Source organism: Coniophora puteana, assembly GCF_000271625.1.
Source record: "Coniophora puteana RWD-64-598 SS2 unplaced genomic scaffold CONPUscaffold_8, whole genome shotgun sequence".
Lineage (NCBI taxonomy): Eukaryota > Fungi > Basidiomycota > Agaricomycetes > Boletales > Coniophoraceae > Coniophora > Coniophora puteana.
Window position 1 is genome coordinate 773,715 of NW_006913060.1, and position 20,683 is coordinate 794,397.

The 20,683-nt window shown below is 54.4% G+C and overlaps 6 protein-coding genes across 6 annotated transcripts; 3 read left to right on the top strand and 3 right to left on the bottom strand.

The window, feature by feature from the left end:
• Positions 1-198: 198 nt before the first annotated feature.
• Positions 199-3,362, top strand: CONPUDRAFT_155085 (uncharacterized protein; the record flags this gene model as incomplete). Its single annotated transcript, XM_007771871.1, has 13 exons — positions 199-231; positions 278-308; positions 356-474; positions 542-662; positions 732-920; positions 980-1,072; positions 1,147-1,228; positions 1,312-1,474; positions 1,553-1,672; positions 1,763-2,190; positions 2,275-2,499; positions 2,562-2,637; positions 2,703-3,362. 13 exons carry the CDS (start codon positions 199-201, stop codon positions 3,360-3,362), a joined length of 2,340 nt encoding a protein of 779 aa, XP_007770061.1.
• Positions 3,363-4,094: 732 nt separating this feature from the next.
• On the top strand, positions 4,095-4,394 carry CONPUDRAFT_58495 (uncharacterized protein; the record flags this gene model as incomplete). The annotated part of the gene is made up of 1 exon (XM_007771564.1): positions 4,095-4,394. One exon carries the CDS (start codon positions 4,095-4,097, stop codon positions 4,392-4,394), a length of 300 nt encoding a protein of 99 aa, XP_007769754.1.
• Positions 4,395-4,497: 103 nt separating this feature from the next.
• Positions 4,498-7,603, bottom strand: CONPUDRAFT_144892 (uncharacterized protein). Its single transcript, XM_007771872.1, has 6 exons — positions 7,325-7,603; positions 7,138-7,247; positions 6,964-7,059; positions 6,805-6,879; positions 5,615-6,739; positions 4,498-5,554 (listed from the first exon to the last, which is right to left on the bottom strand). The coding sequence occupies exons 1-5, from the start codon at positions 7,594-7,596 to the stop codon at positions 5,631-5,633; spliced, it is 1,662 nt and encodes a 553-aa protein (XP_007770062.1). The 5' UTR covers positions 7,597-7,603; the 3' UTR covers positions 4,498-5,554; positions 5,615-5,630.
• Positions 7,604-8,327: 724 nt separating this feature from the next.
• Positions 8,328-10,328, top strand: CONPUDRAFT_91025 (MFS general substrate transporter; the record flags this gene model as incomplete). Its single annotated transcript, XM_007771873.1, has 9 exons — positions 8,328-8,530; positions 8,600-8,715; positions 8,770-8,949; positions 9,000-9,076; positions 9,133-9,191; positions 9,242-9,298; positions 9,354-9,934; positions 9,992-10,080; positions 10,137-10,328. 9 exons carry the CDS (start codon positions 8,328-8,330, stop codon positions 10,326-10,328), a joined length of 1,554 nt encoding a protein of 517 aa, XP_007770063.1.
• Positions 10,329-10,909: 581 nt separating this feature from the next.
• Positions 10,910-13,267, bottom strand: CONPUDRAFT_91026 (uncharacterized protein; the record flags this gene model as incomplete). The annotated part of the gene is made up of 9 exons (XM_007771874.1): positions 10,910-11,293; positions 11,357-11,395; positions 11,458-11,765; positions 11,826-11,948; positions 12,008-12,325; positions 12,376-12,498; positions 12,560-12,705; positions 12,754-12,936; positions 12,996-13,267. 9 exons carry the CDS (start codon positions 13,265-13,267, stop codon positions 10,910-10,912), a joined length of 1,896 nt encoding a protein of 631 aa, XP_007770064.1.
• A 2,967-nt stretch (positions 13,268-16,234) lies between these two features.
• CONPUDRAFT_144894 (uncharacterized protein) lies at positions 16,235-17,810 on the bottom strand. Its single transcript, XM_007771875.1, has 5 exons — positions 17,588-17,810; positions 17,403-17,534; positions 17,288-17,347; positions 17,141-17,232; positions 16,235-17,063 (listed from the first exon to the last, which is right to left on the bottom strand). The coding sequence occupies exons 1-5, from the start codon at positions 17,660-17,662 to the stop codon at positions 16,559-16,561; spliced, it is 864 nt and encodes a 287-aa protein (XP_007770065.1). The 5' UTR covers positions 17,663-17,810; the 3' UTR covers positions 16,235-16,558.
• Positions 17,811-20,683: the final 2,873 nt, after the last annotated feature.

Here is a 20,683-nt window from a genome sequence, read left to right on the forward strand (position 1 = left end):
TTCTCAGTGACTATCGGCGATGAGCGATAAATCTAAGCAGTGGGCTGTGTGGACAGAAGGGAGGAGGAGAATGAGGGTGAGATGAGACGCGTCGCGACGCGTGCTGTCTGGGAATGAGTTGAGGGCAGGCACACACCGCGTGCGCACAACACGCGTTTGCTCGTCGGCGAGCTCAGTGGCGACGAGCAGAACGCGAACATGTCCGACTATAGCCTCGACGACAGCTCGCAGGTATGTCTCTCTGTTTAAACTAGACTCGAGTCTGAAGATCTGCTAGGTTGCAGTGTACATCCCCTACTCTGGCGACGGTATGCACACATCTGCTCAGCCTTCCACTAATACCAACCCTCTACAGACGACGACCAAGACCACACCTCCTACAGCCTCTACCCCGAGCGCGACTGGCCAGGAAGCTACGAACGTCGCCTGAACGAGTACAGAGCGGCATGGGGCCGGTGCCTCCAGCGAATGCAGGTACGCCACCTTCCCCGCTCACACGTCGAACGAGACCAGGCGCACTGAGCTCCTCCTGCGTCCCCAGGAAATCATCTACTCCGTGCACTCCGAGGTCATCGACGCCGTCGTCTCCAAAGTGAACAGCGCATACGCGGAGCCGTTCCACGGCCTGCCCTTCCCCGAGATTCCCGTCGTGTCCGTCAACGGTGCGTCCCCTCGAATCAACTCCCTTCTTTGAAGTGAGCGTCTTATCTCTGCTTTGGCACGATGCGCAGCAACATCCTCCAACGCCGCCGTCTTCGATCAAATCGCCGCAAAGCTCGAGCACGACGAGGAAGACGCGCTCTTCGGCTCCAAGCGCCACTTTGTCGCGCACATCTTCCCCGGCGCGTGCACGAGCGTGATGGCGGCGATGAAGACGCTCGTGTCCGGCTTCGTGTCGCGCTCGCCGCTCGGCGACGAAGGTGCGAGGCACTGCGCGCTGTCCTTCTTCCGCACGGTGATGCTCAAAACGGCGAGATAGAAGGCGGCATAAGACGGAAGCCGTCGACGTCGCTCGCGAGCTTTGATATCAATCTGCTCGCAGCGTGGTGCGACGCCGCGCAGGAGACACACGGTGCGTCCGTCGTCCCTGGCCATCCTTTCCATAACGCGTCCCCCGCTCACGCCCCAGCGCATCCGCACGTCCAGGCACGCTCCAGCTCGTCGCCATCCTGCACAACTTTGAACAATTCGACCCGCTCGTGATGCAAGACGTCTTCGAGATATGCAAGTAAGCTATTCCCTTAAAGAAACAATACCCTTTTATAATCCGCGCATATACTAATCTCAACCCGCTGCGCGTTACACTCCTAGCCTACACATCCCGCGCATCCCCCTCGTCTTCGTCCTCGGCCTCGCATCGTCCTCCGCGTCGTACGTGCACGCGGCGTACCCGAGCTCGACGCTCGCGCTGCTGCGCCTCGACAGCTGTGCGCTGCCGCCGCCCGCGGACGTTCTGCACCGGGTGATTCGTCGGGTGAGCCCTCCTCCCTTTGTGCCGTGGATTGGTGTCTTTCGAACGCGAGTGCTGACGAGGATGTGCTGTGGAGCGCAGACCTTCCTGGACGTGGACTTTGACCCGGGCGTGATGATCGGCCCCGCCGTGCTCGATTTTCTGCTCGATTTCTTCACGAGGCAGAGCTGTTCGCTCGATGGCGCGGTCTCGATCTTGCAGGTACGTCCGACGCGATGTACACGTCCCGCTCGCGGATTCGAGTCGTTCATCGAACAAACCGATGAATAAATGGATAACATATGAATCTAGATCGCGTTCATGAAGCACTTCGAAGACCCGCTCACGGCCCTCCTCACCTCGTCCTCTGCACTGCTCTCCGACGTCGCCCGGAACGGGAACAAGATCAAGAAAACGCACAAAGACCGCACCGCGTTCGTATCATCCGTCCTCGCGCGCGTGCGCACCTCCTCCCTCTCCGCCGCCTCCTCCTCCGACAACAACGACGACACCAACGATCCACCCACGCTCGCCGCGTGCGTCGACGCCGCGCGCGCCCAGTGCAGCAAGCACCTCCGCCTGCTGCGCTTCGCGTTCCAGACGCTCCTGCGCGTGCGCACGGCGCTGCAGCGCACGGGGCGGCGGATGCTGCAGCTCGACAAGGACGAGCCGGGCATGGTGCGCGCGGCGCTGAGGGGCGCGCTCGGGCTCGAGGTCAAGGTCGTGTGTCGGGAGCTGAGGTGGGTCTGGCGTCGCGCCTGCTGTATATGTGTGTTCTCTTTCTCTGGGCTAACGAATTTTTGTTCGTGGGTGCGTGGGTGCAGGATGCTGCCGTATGAGAGCGCGAAGACCGTGCTCGACGAGCTGTATGTGCATCTGTGCGGTGCCCCGGAGGACGTGCTGAGCGCGGAAGAGGAGATTCGCACGCGGATCGATACGGCGAGGCAGCAGCTGAGCCCGGAGCAGGATTATGATGAGGATGACGGGGAAGAGGAGAAGGAGGACAGCGCACTCGCGATGGCGGGGGAGTGGCTGCAGGAGTACCTCTTGTGAGTCCCCCCCATAGTCTGCCCGTTTGCGCGTTACGCGTCGGTGCTCACGGACGATGCAGATCCCGGTTGCGGTCGCCGGAAGAGCTCCCGCTGTGGGATATCTGGTGCATGGGCTCGACGCCTTTTCCTTCGGAGGTGAGCAGCGCTGTCCGTCAGATGCCGCTGTCGCATTGACATTGGGACTGTCTGCCATCGTCTAGGTATTCAACCCGTCCATCCACGCATCCCTCATCTCCGGCCTCCTCCACCCGCAAGCCTATCTCCTGCCCGTGCCCAGCGCCAGCGATCCCTCCTCGCCCCGGCTCGACGGCCACGATCGGATTCAAAACGGCGGCGGCGGCGAAGACGGGGAAGGAGACGCGCTCGACGTGCCCGACACGACACTGCTCTTCCGCGGGTACCTCGAGAGCGGGAAGACGATCAACGCGTACGACTGGTACGCGTCCTTTTCCGTCGCGCTCGAGAACCAGCGCGCGATGCGCCGCGTGCGCCAGCGGCAGCGGGATCTTGATACGGGCGTGGATGTGGACGCGGATGCTTCTGTGACGCCGAAGAAGGGCACGAAGAAAGCGGTTGTGAACGGGAGAGGTTCGGGTTCGCCGTCGAAGAAGAGGACGCCAAGCGGGAAGGGAAAGGAGAGGATGCAGGCGGAGGGTGAGGTCGAGGATGATGATTTAGAAGAGGGAGAGGACGAGGACGAGGAGAAGGACGAGGAGGCGTGGGGGATGGAGATGCAGGCGCGGTTCATCCGGGGGCTGCATGAGCTGGACTATATGGGCTTCGTGAAGCACAAGACGAAAGGGAAGAAGGCGGAGCATGTTGTCAAGACGGTGTTTGACCCGCCAGAGCCGGAAATCTAGAAGGCGATTATATCTAGGAGTACGTACATACCAACATATCATGATAGACTCAGCTCATGTCAGGATTGTGGTTTGCCGAAGTCCGTCAAGGTGACACGCGAGCTAAATTTACGGATCAGCATCATCTCTTCCAACCACCATCCAAGAATTCTGACGGCAACAGCGGCACCACGCTGCTCGTTGACAGAGAGCACGTAACCGGCTTCTGTGCCGCCAGCCTATTCCCTTTATGCTTAGCCTCATGGCTAGAATGACCTCGATCAACACGAGCTAGAGACTAGAGGGCACTTCCTGTCGAGACACTCCTTGGGCAGCAGCTGGTTTATCTCGCATCCTCTGGCTGAAATGGCGTCAACAGGCGTCAACCGGATCACGAATAAACGAGATATGCTTGTGCACGCTGCCATGCCACTGCCAGTGATTACGCTGCCGTCGTTGGTGCCTGGATTCTACGCCATGGCCAATGACATTCTTTCCTCAGGGTTGCCCAGGCTGCCACGAGAAAATACCCAGCAAGAACTAACTCCGCCCGATCGCACGTCTCAGACACCTAATAAACCTCCTCTTTGGCTTCTCAGTCTCTCATCTTTACCCCGTGGTCTTAGACAGACAATACTCCGCCCTCGAAACTCGCTCTGCAGTGCAGCTCCAAGTTTATCTACGCTCTTTTGCTCCTCGCTCGCTCCTCCCAGTCCCTAAGAACCCTCACATCGATATCCACACCGCAACACAATGTTCGCCAAGCTCGTCACCGTCGCCTCCCTCGCCGCCTCCGCCCTCGCCACCGTCTTCATCACCTCCCCCACCGCAGCGAGCTCCTTCCCCGCCGGCAAGAACGCCACCGTCTCGTGGATCGACGACGGCAGCGCCCCGTCCCTCGCCCAGTTCGGCAACGCGACCATCGCCGTGTACGTCGGGAACGTGAACCAGCAGGTGCGACTCACAGCTGCCTGGGCCGCCCGGTGGCAGCGACAGCTAACCCGCTTTTTTTTTAAATGCAGACGCTGCTCCAGCCGATCGCGACGAACGTGAACGTCTCCAAGGTCAACGCGGTCTCCTTCCAGCCCAACGCCAACATCGGCCCCAACGGCGGCGACTAGTACGTCCCTCCCCTCCCCTTCCTTTCTCCGTTCCCTTGACCGTTCCCCCCACGACATCTTTTCCATTACTACTATTAACACAACCACCACCCACCAGCTTCATCCGCTTCCAATCCACCTCCAACACCAGCACCGGCGCCCTCGAAGCCTTCTCCGCCAAATTCGCACTCACAGGCATGTCCGGCACATTCAACGCCTCTGTCCAAGCCGAAATCGCCGCCGCCGCCTCCTCCTCTGCATCCACGTCCTCATCCGCATCTCCCACCGCCGGTGCCGGCTCCGGTGCCGCCGCGGGTGTCGCGGGCGGCTCCGTCAGTGCTTCCTCGGGGAGCGCCGCGCCCACGAGCTCTGGGAGCGCGAACGGCGCTGTGGGGAGTTACGCAGGCTCGGCGGTGGTGCTCGTCGCGTCGGGCTTGATGAGCGTGTACCTTGCTCTTTGAAACACGTTTGGATTCTGAAGTTGCTTTCATTTCGTTCGCTCGCTTTTGGATGACTGTAGTAGCCTCATCCGCTTCGCCGATACCCACCTACCGTCGCCCGACGCATGGCTAGACTCGATTTTTTCCCCTGGTACATCATCGGAACAGTATATATACGTATTTCGGATTTTTGGAGCTTTCGCCGGGCGCTTTTGTATCAGATTGGAATCAAGTAATACTCATCCCGTTCAATGCACATGTTCTATTTCTATCAATTCCTCCTCTTGGTCGTAAGGAATAGACGACAATGGTGTTGCACACGTTATGTGAAAAATAATCCTTCCAGCTCCCACCAAAACCAAGGGATTCCGTCAGACAAAAGACGAGATAAAAATCTACTGTGCTGCAAAGCTCTCGCCGTCCTCCGAGCGGAAAACTGGTTGTGGGCCGGAATACGTAGTCTGCAGCTGAAATCCATTTCCGATGCAATCACGGTCATGCTACTGTGCAATAGTGTGTGCGCCTCACAGACGCATCAATGTGTCAGCGACGGCCGACGGATGGAATAGCCAACGAAGCCGAGACTGGCTGCAGGGTGTAGGCGAGGAAGCCGAGCTCGCCACGGCGAGCAAGAGCAGTTGTGGTAGTGTCCTGTCACATTGCACAAGAAACTCTGCAAAGAGTGGATCAGCCTCGAATCCAGACACACCCAAAACGTGATATGTTTTCGTACCATAACCATCGCAGGCTCAGCTCCCGCGATGCCCGCCCCTGCCCCGCCCTCCACCGCGCCCCCTCCTCCCGCCCCTCGCCCCGCCTCTCTCACCGCCCTCACCCACCGCTGCGGCTGCACCGTCCGGGGCGGGAACAGCGGGAAGAATCCCCGGCACGGGCGGGTTAGGCGACGTCGCCGTCGCCGCGCGCTGCAGAATACTCGGCACGCTCTTCTCCTCCCTTTCCTTCTCCTTCTCCTTCTCGGACGGGCCCCTGCGCTTCTCGCCCGCCCTCGGAGTCTTCTCCTTCTCCTTCTCCTTACCCTCGCCCCCATCCTTGCCCTCCTTATCTTGCGCAGCAGCCTTCTCCTTCTCAGCGCGCTCCCGGCGCTTACTCACACCCGCCCCGCTCAGCGCCGCCTCGAACTGCCGCCCGAGACCGATCACAGGCCGACCGCGCCTCCCGCTTCCGGGCGCGCTTTGGGCGTGTGCGCCGGCGTTGGCTGAAGCTGAAGCAGAAGCAGAACTTGCCGGGTCCGACGTGCCGCCGACGCCGCCGGCAGCAGCGGCAGCGACACCAGAAGCGGAGGCGAGCGCAGCATGAGCGGGTGCGGCGGGCGACTTGGTGCGCTGCTGGATCTGGGGGACGGTCGGTGTGTTCTGATGCGCCGCGGCGGCGGCGGCGGCGGCAGCCTTGTTGGCGGCTTTGGAGGGGCGCGGAGGGCGTGCGGGGGACTTGGTTCCGGCTTTGTTCGCAGGTGCGCCGCTGCTGGACGCTGCTGCGGGCTGGCCCTTCGCAGCTGTGTCCTTATCCTGTCCCTTCTCCTTCTCCTTCTCCTTCTCCTTCTCCTTCGCCGCAGCGGCGGCGGCAGCCGCTGCCTTCTTCGCCTTCTTGCTCATCGGCTGGCCCTCCTGCTGCTGAGCCTGCGCCTGTGCTTGAGCCTGTTGCTGCGAAGCCTGCTTCTGCACAGCGGCAGCGGCAGCAGCCTTCTTCTTCGCTTCCTCCTTCTTGGACGGCGCCTGGTCCTTGTAGTGCGCGTGGTTCCGGAGAATAGCCTCCTTGTCCTTCTGTGCCGATTTCTCGGCCTTGAGCGCGTCGAGCAGGGGCGTTGTGGTTGGCTGGGGCGGGGGCTGGGCTTGTGCGACTGTTATAGTCATCAGGATGCGGAATCAGATGGTGGGAGAGGATGGAGAGATGGAGGGTGCGTACTGAGCGCTTCGAGCGTCATGGGCTCGGCTTTGTCTGCGGCTTCGAGCGTTTTGAGGAAGGAGATGAAGTCTTCGTCTGTGTTCACGTTCAGGGCGAGGTTAGATACAAATTATGCTTTAGTTGAAGCTTCATCGGTGTGCTGAAGGAGACGTGACGCACCTTTCTCGATCGTTCCAGCCCTCGGATCCGCCTTCTTCTTCTCGGCGGGCACCTTCTGGAACGGCGCAAACTCGACGACCGCCTGCGATTCGTTGCCTACACGACATATCAGATGTCAGTCAGGACTACACGTATGCGCTGGCAAGGATCAGAGAGGGAGAGGCATATGCTCACCAGCTTTATCTCTGAACACATGCCCGTCGTACTCCCGACTGAACGTAGCGACGAGATCGTCGCTCTTGAACGCAATGTACGCGCGCGAGGGCATGCTCTCCTTGTTCGGCCTAAAACACCCAACCGTGTCGGTCATCCACAGCCGAAACACTGACCTCACGTCGGATAGACGGCGAAAGAGACTCACCGCTTGTGTATCTTGCCCGCATAGAACTTCCTCCACGCCACCGTCTCGGGGGTGACCCACGCCTGCACGCTCTGCCAGAATATGTCCTCGGGCAGGTTGGCGGGCAGTCGGCGCACGACCGCCTTCATGCGCTCCCCGCCGCCGCCACCACCACCGCTGGTGTTTCCTCCGCCTCCACCGCTGCCATTGGGCTGTTTCTGTTTGGGTGATCTGGGTTCCTTGGGCGGAGGCCTGGGCTGAGCTTGCTGTTTCTTGGGTGTGCTGCCCGACATGTGGGCGGACACGGGATTGGCGAGACCAAGAGGGGGTATGAGGTAGAATCGGAGTCAGGAGATTGGTTCTGCATATGTTCCCACGGTCCTTCGTAGGCAACGTCGACAACATCCACGCCATTTCTCGAGCTCGTCGCCAACAAATCCGCTACCAGGAAGCCGTGCTATGCGTTTTCGAGCCATTGAAGTACTCGAGTCAATGCGCTTGCGAGAAGACATATGATGTCCTGCAACCATCATTACCTGATCATCGTCACGGTGACTCGCGACATGGATTATTGTACGTCCTCCAAGGATCTCTTGCGAAACAAGTTTTGTGTCCGCTGACCCCTGCTCCCTTATATTATTGTACCATACTTTTCCGACATGCAGCTTATCGCTTGCTCACCGGTATCTCTCCTTGACCCGTCGCAAGTATGTGCTCAGCAGTAATTCCTTCAATTCTGACTGCTTATCGCAGTCGGGGGCAAAATAGAATGATACGACTCTTGAAGGAGCTTGGACAATTCCTTGGCCTTAGCTAAGAAGTAGCGACGGGCATCATGTGACACAACGCGACACGCGTCTGTTGGTCACCTTCAATGAGTCAATGAGTCAAATGGAGGTCCTTTTCGTCGCTTTCGTGCTCTACACCTCTTCATTTAGAACCTCATGCACGGGAATTCGTCGTATATAAGGTCGGCATCGAGCAGCTCACTTCGACGATAATTCCCCCGCTGTTTTTCACCTTCATGGCGGCCGACGACCGTAGCGACTCGCACCTGTCCACACCACCGTCGCCTACAGCAGTCGACACCAAGAACGGGCAGGCTGAAGGTGGGAAGGAGATCGCGCCCGTCGGTGCGAAGGACGTCGAGGACAAGCCGTATAGCATATACTCGTACAGAGAAAAATGGTTTATCGTCATTATAGCATCGGTGGCTGGTACCTTCAGGTGAGCGCCCCTGACCACGTCCACGATACGAACAACGGTCTCACCGACATGTGTTCAATTTTTTACCAGTCCGCTAACAGCCAACATCTACTTCCCTGCTATACCGACTATTGCTGTGGCTTTCAACAAGTCGGAGGAGCTCATCAACTTGACGGTCACCGTCTACATGGTCCTTCAAGGCGTTGGTGAGTGACAATTGCCATATCTACATATCGACTCTGCCTTACCGTCTTTGCCAGCGCCCATGCTTTGGGGTACGATGGCCGACCGAGTCGGGCGGAGACCAATTTTTTTGGTGTGCATCCTCGTCCTGGCGCTGGCTTGCGTCGGACTGGCACTCACGCCGACCAACGCTTATTGGCTCTTGATGCTGCTTCGATGCGTGCAGGCAGCCGGGTCTGCCAGTACCGTCGCTCTTGGTAGGATGTCTGCCTTGCCAAAAAATATGTGTGCTGATAGGCGCTACTAGGCGCTGGCGTCATTGGAGACATCGCTACGCCTTCTGAGCGTGGTGGGTTTTATGGATTATTCAGTATTGGACCTATGGTATGAACCTCACTCTTGGACGTGAAGCAAGCCCGCTACTAACCCACCGTCACTAGCTAGGCCCCTCCATCGGACCTATCCTAGGCGGCGTCTTCGCTCAACAACTTGGATGGAGGTACGCAGTTCAATTCTGACATTACTGCTGCGCTCATGACACCCGTATAGGTGGATCTTCTGGTTTTTGTGTATACTGTCGACCGCTTGCCTTGTTTTCATGGTGCTGTACGTGTTTGCACGTTGCTAATTAGCGTATCATTGCTCACACTTTTTTACTTAGCTTTCTACCAGAGACGTTACGGCGCCTGGTTGACGATGGCAGCGTTACCCCATCGAAGATATACCGCCCTTTGATCCCCCTGATGGGACGAGGCCATATATCCCTGACCAAGGAAATACCGCCTCCCCGCCCGTTTAAAAACCCCCTGTGGCTCTTCACGTACCCCGACGTCCTGAACCTCTTGGTTCTCGTCGGGCTCTTCTATGCCTCGTTCTCCGCCACGCTCGCGACGATATCCACTCTCTTCAACGAGGTATACCCCTGGCTCACGGAAACGGAACTCGGACTGGTTTACCTTGGAACAGGCGGCGGCTTGATGTTAGGCTCCATTTTTATCGGCAAGATGCTGAACAAGGACTACCAACGCTTCAAGGCTGTGTTCGACAAGAAATCTGGCACCGACCCGGAGAAGGCCGCAACACACGAGAGCGGCTCAACAGACCTCGACTTTCCCGTGGAGAAGGCCAGACTGAGGATCGTTCCGCTCTTCATTCTCATCAACGCCGCTGCTACTTTCGGCTACGGGTGGTGTCTCCAGAAGAAAGTCAATCTCGCTGGTCCGCTCATTCTGACCATCATTCGTGAGTGATATCGTATCCCGTGGCGCCTGCGACAGTTCTGACAAATTATCCCTAAAGAGGGCTTCGTCTCCGTTGCGATCATGAGCTCCCAACAGACCCTTTTAGTCGATCTGGTCCCGACGCAGGGCTCCTCCGTTACTGCATGCGTAAGCGTCGTGCACTCACATATAATCGCTACCGGTGGCTGATGGTCTCGCTGCAGAACAACATCGTCCGGTGCGCGCTCGGCGCAGCCTCGGTTTCGGTCATCGACCTCATCATCAAAGCCGTCGGGCCCGGCTGGACCTTCGTGATATACGGTTTTATCTGTCTTATCAGTCTGCCCATGGTTTGGCTCGCAGAATATATCGGCCCGAAATGCCGCGCGAAAAGACACGCGAAGGAGTCACGGTAGACGGTTGTTAGACTGGTGGTCGCAATCGACGTTACATGGGACGACAAAACCTGTTTCGTAGCTACACGGACCGCTAATTACGTGTCGCTTCTAATGCAGTACTGTATCTTGCGTCATGAGGTACTGCGATGCTTTCATCACAGAACAGTAAGAACATCCTGATGCTTGCTAGCACGATGATATTAGCGAAAAGTCTTTGGTCCCATGTACATGTAATCTCGCATTGTCATTTCTCACACAGAATCCCATGTAACGATTCGGCCATTGGAACGCATACGAAGCCTTCCACTCTTGCGACTTGGTCTCGTCTCTGGCTCTGATGGATCTAAAGAAGAAACTCACTAGCTTTGTTTTCGACCGTAGAAATGAGGTGCTCGCTGGCAAGCATAACGTCGCTGTTTGAAGGCTTTACCTGCTCTTCTCCTTCGATTTATGTGACCGTCTCATGTAGATCCTCCGCAAACAGCGTCACCGTGAAACATAGTATGATATATACAAGAAAACAAGTGTTGAAGACACATGGATAGTAGCTTGAATTTCCCATACGAGTCAGCACGAGAATAGAAAAATGCGATCACCAACTAATATTTCAGCTTTAGTGCTGTTCTACCATCGTCTTCCACTAGCTGAATTTTTTCCTTCTCAATTCTATCCTGTTTCAACTTTCCTACCGGTACACCTGCGAGTCCGGCCCTGTTTGAGGTGGTAGAAAGAATGACGTCGTTGACGTCCGTCGGGTCAAACCGGTTTCGGAGGGCACCAGTATTGCGACCAGTCATCGCAAGAACAACAAATGTAAGAAGCGCGATGACTGTTTGCGGCAAAAGTGTGACAAGCGTTCCAGCAGGCTGATACGACCAGCCCATCGTGAGTACGTAAGACTCTCCGTGCACGGCCCTCGTCATGTTGGGAGGGATGATGTCATTTTCAAATGTACCTTCCGCCGAAAATCCGGAACGGATGAACTGCACGCAATAATGCGTTAGATTCATACAGTAGCAGTCCCATGAGTATAACATGGCACGTACCGTGCCTCCAAACTCAACAACACCCCTCCAGTAGTCCTCCTAAGAACCGTAAATGCTATAGGTCTTGTCCATGATTGCTATCCTTGAGAGGAAGTACATACCAATATCATATTAGTGGTTGCATTCGAAGTAGTAGAATCCAGCTTCTGAGTGGATTTGATGAGGAAAACCGAGTCCCCGATTGAGTTTCCAATAGTTCCCTGGGCACGGGCGCCGATCCACTCAGTTATCCCAACAATGAATGACAACGCTGCTGGGTTAGACCCGCCTAGAGCATAGTAGCTCAACGGGCTCTGAGAGGTAATGATACCGTTGTTATAATCAGCAGCTACCTCCGTCACGATTGGCGTCACTTCGCAGATGGTGGGTGGAATGAAGTCGTACTTGCATTCCCCTCTCATCACGATTGCTGTGTGATTTTAGCACTCCAATACAAGTTAGACACGTGTTGAAGGGCATGAATACTTACTAAAACTATTGTTGTTTGGGCCTGATGCGTCTTGCATTGGGCAGGATATCACCGGTAGGAACCCACTTCCAGCGCAGTCGTCAACAAGAGTAATGTAGTTCTGATCGAAATAGTTCAACTTTGCTGGAGGTGCGTCAGATATATATCGCTACCGTTAAAGTAAGCTTCAGCCTGATGTTTACCTGCGCTGTAGCTACAATTAGCTCTCGAAAGCCAGAAAAGATATCCCGCGGTATATCCCGCCACGGAATTTGGAGGAGCATAGGAGACACTTGTGCTGACAAGGGAAAATGGCGACGGATCGTCCAAGTCCTGTTGAGAACAGGAAACATTCGCGGTGAGGCCTTGCTGGTTCACGGTAAAGTTCCGCGACATGCCAGCAAGGTTAAAGTTGTCTACGGTTGTGTTCATCAAGACTGAACCCCCAGAGAATGCAAACCCGGTGAATGTCGGCATGCTGCCCTCTTCGGCAAATTCTGGAATGGCGGGAAGTATACCTCCTGGATGAACACATCAACTTCTGTGTCCATGGTGGAATCGAAGGCATTACCAGTAGAAAGGTTGTAAGACGCTCCATTGAAATTGAAGAAGCTGGGCAATCTTAGTCGCGCTCCTCCGGCAGAATTACCACTGAGGGTGCCTATGTCCATCACTTCTAAGGCATTATTCAATGCTAATGGAGGAACCGTGACGTGAGATTAAGAGGTGCAAGATGTTCGCATGTGTTCACGTACTATAAGCAATGGAGTTTTCCGTGCCTATTGCTGGCGACATATTTTGGAGCGCATACTGGGCGAATGGTTCACTGCCAAGGTCCAGCTCTGTACCGTCGACAGACCCAGGAAGCAATATCGTCTTTGGGTTCAGAAGGGACGTCCACCTGCAAGCCGTTACTCACAACCGAAGCGCATAAACTGAGAATGCTCACCCCGCTGTCGAGCTTACCACCGCCAACCATACCATCGCTGAGCCCCACGCCCATGCCTGGTGTTTTCTATCGAAGAACAAGCTGCCCCTAGATATCTTTATAGAAAAATCAAGGAACTGTAGCGACATGGGGTTTCGAATAAGCCTGTTGGTGAGAGCCAACCGAATAGCAAGGGAGTATATCCTGCATAATGGTCGTGATTGGATTCAAGAGCTATATAATGATACCGGGTGATCACGCACCAGATAGATATGAAGGCGAACGCAGAAGCTACCAAGCCTACAATGAACGTTGTCTCACTCTGCCATAAGTATGCATAGTGTGCAACATGGTCTGGCAGTGCGATGTACTTAAAATACACTATGGATGCTAAGAAACTCCATCCTGAGACAAGGATCGTCGTCTGACCAGCTGCAATGAATATGATCTGGCTATTGCGGCCGAACCATCCTGGGAGGGCATTTGCATCTTTGCGAGACGTATGGTCGTCCTGATTATGCAGTAGCGGATTCATGTCGGCCTGGTATCTCATTACTGCACGGGCTGAATGTGGTAGAGCTGACGGCGGCCCCGATTGTGGGGAGAGAATGGCAGCAGTATCGAAGGGATAAAGAGAAGGCTGAAGGTGGGGGACCAGGAAGAGTCGTTATATAGGGCAGCAAAGGAACATTATCGCCGACGGATACAAACACTGACAAGTCCCATCGTAGTCAGTGAGCGTGTTGCAAAGCTGGCTTGAGGCTGAATGATGTTATATTTCGGGTACCAGGTCCCTGGATGTCCGCGCGAAAGGCAGAAATGGCAAACAAGGTCCGAGGGCATGCAAACGGCATGCTGCATCTGTGAAGGGTTTTTAATGGTAACGTTCCATGAACAACGTTCTCGGCGTCTATCAACTTACCAACATTAGCACCTTTGGAGGCGCCGTCCATTAGGAAGACCGTGATGATGGCAAGATGAACAAGGGCATCAGCGTTCAAGTGATTACCGTGAAGCTCTTTTCTTCTCAGAATAGTTGAGGATAAATGTAGGCACTGCTCTAGCGTGTTTGAAATGTTTATCAGGCTACAGAGAAGGAGGTGAGTGGAACTCACTAGATTTCGCAGGATATACAAATATTGCCTTTCAGCTTTCGGAGTTTAAGGCACTATCAAACTGCTCTCGCTCGTGTCACAGGTGCCGGTGAATGTTCAATGAGGTAATTCGGTGGCTGAAGAGTACCGCACTTCCCTCCTGTTCTCAATCCCCAACTTCGGTACTAACTATGCTCGCCACATCCGTATGTCGCGGTGCCACCGGAGCTCGCCAGCTTCCGACAGGTGACACCCTGTGGATGCTCTTCAAATGGTCCTTGATCGCTTGATCGCTTCCAGTAGCTTATCGGGTCACTGGAGCTTCAAAAAAGCCTAATGCAAGAGGTTGCTCACCTTGGGACAGCTCTCCTGAGCCTACTGATTTGATCTACCTCCAAGGGACATTGGACAGGTTTTGTCTTCTCTCACTGCCCTGCGCTAAAATGAGGCTTGCTTTGAACTAAGTACTAGTAAACCACTTTCGCTAGCGCAACAATTATCTTCTTATAAGCGCGCGTTCCTGGACCCTGTACTTACAGCGCTAAAGAATGACAAGATATCTTCTATCATCTACGAATGGCTTTATGAGTAATGTCTGAACTCACACGAGGACACCGTGCTGGGAAAATATCCGCGCACTGCGGAATTATAGACCATCATAGACGCAGCTTCCGTACTTACGTCCCGGTTTTAGCTGAGACTAAGAGATAAGCGCTAGCGCCCGCATAGCCTTAAGCTGGTATAATCGCGTCTAATCTGATAGATAGGAGATTTGAGTCTGCAAGGATGAGCCCCGTTGTCAGCAGTAGACATAGCCTGAGTTCCAATTGATCAGATACCATCTTGATTCCGGCAAAAACCAACAAGAGAGAGTAGGAGCTCTTCTGAAGACAGCAACATTTGTTCGTTGGTGTGGGTAGTGTGCGTCTGGAGGATCTCGATAATTAATGTGGCGTGCCTCGTGTTGCTCCGTGGCCGCTAAGGTCAGAAGGTGTATAGGGCCCAGGCTGAGCGTCAGTTTCATGTTACTATCGTGAGCGTCCGATATCTCATACCTCCCACGAACTTTTTTAATAATCGCAACCTTTGTTTTCCCTAACGCCAGCTCGGAGTAGAATTTTATCCAGTTAAAGTTTTGGCGTTTAGTTGTACTGTCGGTGGCGCTTCGGTCCGACATTTGGACGGTGAAATCAATTGAGATGCGCCTCAGGCTGATGAATATGCTTGTGTTCGGCTGTTCTTGGTGCGGGAGGTTATCTAAGATCGATTTGGCATGGAATTCGGCACTTGCGTTGTTCATAAACACAAACCTGATATCTCAGGTAGGGAAATGGTTGTGTTGTTTAACAAGCTAGGTTTATCCAGCTCCGGGAATCGCAGCAGCTAATCACACGATCTTACATGAGTACAAGTAGTCATCGCCCTGGCAAGTCGCCCTGAGTCTGGAACCCACTGGAATCGAAGGGGTTAATCTCGGCAAATATACAGAATATAGAAGAAGTAAACTGCATTATTTAAGCACGAGTAGATATCACCAGAGACGTCAGGTATAGTGTGTGCTAAAGCCAAAGAAGTGAGAGCATCGTTGTTGTACCATTGAATATACTCGCATAAACACCATCTTCCAGCGCCTTGCAGGCAGCATTGACCCACGAGTCATCGAGAGCGATGAGGAGGGCGATGGATCGGATATTTCATATCCTCAAAAACGAGCCCACAAAGCCTGAACGCGAGCCTTCAGTGGGGTAAACGAATAGGGAGGAGTGTCTACCCTGCCTCAGACCAGCCCAAATCCGACAGGCAGAGATGATTGTTCATGGTATAACCAGCGATGGAGTTTTGTCCTTATCCGTGTAGTAGAGGCCGAGACAGAAGTGAAGTAAAGTTTCGAACTTTGAGCCAGCAGATTTGAGCGAAAGCGAGGTTCAGAATAAGTAAGGATACTGGTTCACTTGTATACACTCGAATACCACATGAAGACTGGCCGAGTTGCATAAATCGCCAAAGTAACATGACAATATGCGGCGTAGTCCATAGCGGAGTTACACATGGTTATTGTGCCAGAAACATCAGCAAAAGCTGAGAGTAACTTACTTCCGAAATGGACCGGTTCATTTTGGTCAGGTGTGGACATGACGAGACCATAGAAGACTGCCGAGGAGCTGTAGCGCGGAGACGTTTGCCGTTTTGGAGAACAAGATAGACGCACCGGAGCGACAAGACAGGCGGAGCTTGAAATGTTGATCGGCGACTATACTATTTACCGCGTGAGTTCTAATCGGTAAACGAAAGACTTGGGAACGGATTCATTTGCGCAGTCCACCGAGGCCTGACGCGGACGATGGGGCTCCTCTATGAAAGACTGCTTCATAAGACTGGAGCTCTGCGTCAGACTCAGTATGAAATATCGCACTACTACTCATATCCATATTCAAGATTGAGGATTATTTGACACATTTGCAAGTATAGCTACACTACACACTCTAAAACTAATACGACAAATCTGATAAAACACATCGTCTACAGAGTCTCGCCGAACGCAAGCCAGAAGCAACAAACGGCAAAAGGTATCATCGTGGAATTTCGATGGGAAACTAAGGTATGTCACAGCAAATAAGAAAGCGAAAGCAAGAGTAAAAAGAAGGTGAAGTCAAGAATAGGTTGTCAAGTTCAATCTGAATTGTCATGTCCAAAGCCGATTTGAATCCGTCCAACTTCACAGGCGCCCATCCTCACAGGAAGAATCCGGTGAGACCAAGGACACCAGCCAAGAGCATCGACGGCGCGCCGACCGAAGATGCACCACCGGTGTTTCCGGTGGTGCTGGGCGAAGCGGACGAGCTTGCGGACGTCGACGAGCCGCTCAGCGAGGTAGAGGCAGACGAGAGGATGGACGACGCAGACGATAGTGGGGCGGTCGCGGTGCCCGTCTCACTTCCCGAGCCCGAGCCGCCGCCGCTGACGCTCGAAACCGACGAGGGAGGAGGCACGACGGTGCCAGTGCCCGTCGCAGTACCGGTCTCAGTCACGGTGGCGGTGGTTGTGGGGGAGCCGGTACCAGAGCCACCTCCACTGCCAGTAGCGGTGCCGGTGCCGGTGGCCGATCCAGAGCCAGAGCCGGTGCCAGTGGCGGTCGCGGTCCCACTTCCAGTACCGGTCGCAGTCGATGTGCCAGTGGTCGAGCCGCCGGACGCGCTGGAGGAGGAAGAGCCTCCGCCACCAGTCATACCGTCGAGACTATATAAAGAGTGAGGGGAAAGAACAAATAGTCAGGGGCTTGATATCACGATGCAACGGTCGTCAAGAGAACATACGTGAAAGAGGCAGAGAAGCTCTGATAGCCCGAGATAGAGTTCGAGCTGAAGACGATGTAGTACTGGCCGTTGTCGCCAGCGGAAGGGTTAGGCTAAGGATAATGCGTAAGGCGACGGGCGACAAGATTTAGCGACGCGATTACGTACAGTGAACGTGAGGGAGTGCGCACTCGAGACATCAACAGATTGAAGAGCCTGAACTTGGTTCTGTAAATCGCAGAATTAGGTGGATTTTAGACTAATAACACGCTGTTGAACCTACCAGCTCTCCATTGTAAAGGCCGACAGAGCACTCGCCGATCGCGCTGAGAAGGGGCTGCGCGCCATCGTCAACCCAGTCAACTTCGCAGGACTGGCCACCGGTGCAGGTGGTTGATGAAACGGGGCTGGTGACCTATACAGAGATCGCTTGAGATATGAACACGTGGTCTAGCACAGTCAACTCACATAGACACCTGCGTTGACAAGGGAGAAGTGGGAAGCCGCAACGGCAGCGAGGACAAAGGTGGAGAGGGAGTGCATCTTGACGAGGCCGTTTAGACGCTGGTGCGTAGGGAGAAGGTAGAGTGGGGAAAAATGAGGCGCAAGAGAAGGTGTCTAAGAAACGAACGAGTGGTCTTATATGGAGCGGGCGAATGACGAGGGAAGCGAGGAATGAGGATCTGGTCAGGCAATGGACGTCACTCTTCGAAACTAGCCCACCTTACGCGCGGAGGTTGTGTCCAGATTTGGCAAAGGTCCCCTGGATGCTGTCACCTCCCACGTGTTGGATGATCCCGAACGCGCCTGTCCTTGTCCTCGCGCTCGGCCACCCTTCGGCTCCTCCCATCCTCATGTTTTGTACTGATTCTGTGCCTGCTGCTCGACCCAACCATCCATCTTTGACCAACAGAACCTGCACAGACATCGACAGACCAAACGCTCTGGCGACCTTGTGTTAGTCATCTCCGCTCCCTTAGCACATGCTTTCTTGGAGTGGGTATCATTGGAGAGCGCCCGGGCAGCTCCGGACCTTTCAAAATCCAACGGCGGCTGAAGCGCTGACATTTGCGACAGATCTGTCAGTCTCGCCATCACGCTAGAAGCCTGCATCGAGGCCTCGCCGCTCATTCAGGAATCAGAATGAGCAGTTGAATGGGCCTTGTAGTCACTTATGATCTCATCTCGGTGTAGGCCGCTCAATACCACCGACCTTGAATGACGCCGCATGGTGGGCCACAAAGTTTACCCTCTGCCATTCATAATGGTATGTTCCGCCGGTCTGTCTCGTGCGTTATCCTCATCGCCATTGTACGGCATGGAGAGGCGGCCAGGAAAGTCCAACGTTCAAGGTTCGACTTTTGCAACTTTCTCGCATTACTTCTAGCGTTCGGGTCCGTGGGCCGGGCCCTACTCACCTTGGCAGATGCACGTTGCTTTTACCCACCATCACTGTTCGTTCAAAACAAGGCCAAAAGTAGCTGACGGGTCTTCATCGCCGACGCAGAGCCTTTGCTTGACAGGAACAAAAGAAACCAGTGTTCTTCTGATATTTCCCTTTGCGATGATGCGGATTGTAAAGCTGGGAATTCAAAGAAGCGCAACGCGAGCGCTTTATCTCCTGATCAAGAGCCTCTTCTTGAACTCTACCTCATCAACCCCCCAGACGTACTCCGTATGCTTGTCCGTGACGGTCCTTGTGTGCAGGGTGCTCTCATATTGACCGAGCTCCGGACCTCTGCAAAAAATGATTGGAATCTATACGGGATAAGAGGGCGAGTGAGTAGTGAACTTCCAGCAAACGCGGCAATTCATCAGACGCGTTCAGTTTAGGAACCTTTTCCAGAAACTGAATAGCACATTACGAGCGCCGTCCGTGGCAAGCAGTCAGGAGAACAATGAAGGTACCATTAATATTGGCGTTGCATACGTATTCACTGAGTTTAGTGGTCATCACTTACACCAAAGTTTTCCTCGAGGAGGTGAGCAATCACTAATATAGGCGGTGGGTTAGTTAGCGAGACTGGCTTGCCAAAGACATACCTATCCATCAGTCAACAACACGCGTAGCACTTGAGTCCTTTGACTAGGCGGATGAAAGGTTATCAAACTCGAGAATAATCTGGTAGAGGACATTAACACGATAGCAGCCTCGAAAATGAAATACCTTGCCTGGTTCATCCCCATCCTTACTTCAGCAACAAAGGCATCGAGCACTTTGCTCACATCCCCTTCCTTTAAATAACAACCGCATTTCTCGCAGTTCCTAATGCTCCGCATGGCCATCTCAACGTGCTTCGATTGATTAAGATTAGCGCCAGACGGCACCTTCTCGAATTCGGAGCTAATCTCCCCGAGGGCATGAATGTACCAACGAGGAAGGTTTCGATTGTTGTTCAACGAAAATGCCGTCGCGGTCGCGCACGCCGTGCACCGTGGCACCTGAACACCCTTGGTCTCTCTCCAGTCCCCGTGGGCGAGTCGCCGGGCCGTCTTGCGACACGCGTCGTGGTACGTGAGCAGTCTCTTGTACGGGATCGCGGTGATGAGCGCCAGCACGCTGTCGCTGGTGTTAGATTGCGTAATGTTGGTGAACCGCAGGGCGCTCCGCGCCGCCAGCCTGGCTTCGCGCTCCCATCCGTATCGGCACGCAAAGCAGTATACGCCTACGGGGTCTAAGTTCAGGTACGAGTCAGCGTTGGTGAGCTGCGAGCGGACGAGCTCGGTTGCGCGTTGAATGCCGTATTTGTCTGCTGCTGGGAGGACGAGAAGCATTTGGTCGAATGGCATCAATGTCGATAATGGCATGGGGACAGGGTAGCAGAAGCGGAAGAGCAGTTCGAGCGTCGTGCTGCTTTCGGAGAGATCGACGACCGGGAGTTCTTTGGTAGAGGATTCGGAAGGCGGCTGGGGCACCAGGAACATGTCTTTGAAGACTGGGGAAGCCAAAGACAGGATGAGCTTGTGAAGCCGAAAATCGACTTGGTTGGAAGAGCGAATGATGATGTCAGCGTCATCAGCATCGAACGGGCTTCCTGCAAGACGGGGCGATTGTGAAGACATGTGAGGAGTAGATCCCGGCCGAGTACTTGTTATCGCCAAAGCCGCAAGGTCAGTATTGGCAGATCTCTGTCAAGAAGAAACGTGATGGTTCTGAGCGAGTCACAAAAACCTTATGACAGGTGCTAGTCAATGTCGGAACTTTCTGGGGAGCATTATAATGAGTCCGCATTATAAACGAGTTTATTATGTACCCTCTTCATTATAATGGCGGCTGCTACAACGCGGGCTCGACCAAAACATGCGACCAACATGATTTCAAAGTCGCGTCTCGGCAATATCGTGAGAGCATACCGAGGGGCTGATTAGGCGCAGCTCGAGAACACACGCAGCGGCCGATGCGCGCGGAATGGCCGGGTGCCTATGTGCTGGACACATGGAGACAACCCGGCCATGGTATGCTGAGGGATATGGACAGTGGTTGGAGGATCGCATGTTCGTTCAACATCCACGAAGCCATGTATGTACAATATAGCATAGCATATTCATTGAACATACATTGAG

Coding starts and splice junctions, on each gene's coding strand:
- CONPUDRAFT_144892 (XM_007771872.1), bottom strand. CDS start 7,596: ATGTCGGGCAGCACACCCAAGAAACAGCAAGCTCAGCCCAGGCCTCCG. Junction 7,248..7,324: donor GCGGGCAAGATACACAAGCG/GTGAGTCTCTTT, acceptor TGGGTGTTTTAG/GCCGAACAAGGAGAGCATGC. Junction 7,060..7,137: donor TGTGTTCAGAGATAAAGCTG/GTGAGCATATGC, acceptor TATGTCGTGTAG/GCAACGAATCGCAGGCGGTC.
- CONPUDRAFT_144894 (XM_007771875.1), bottom strand. CDS start 17,662: ATGCACTCCCTCTCCACCTTTGTCCTCGCTGCCGTTGCGGCTTCCCAC. Junction 17,348..17,402: donor GCCTTTACAATGGAGAGCTG/GTAGGTTCAACA, acceptor TGCGATTTACAG/AACCAAGTTCAGGCTCTTCA. Junction 17,064..17,140: donor AGCTTCTCTGCCTCTTTCAC/GTATGTTCTCTT, acceptor CTCTTTATATAG/TCTCGACGGTATGACTGGTG.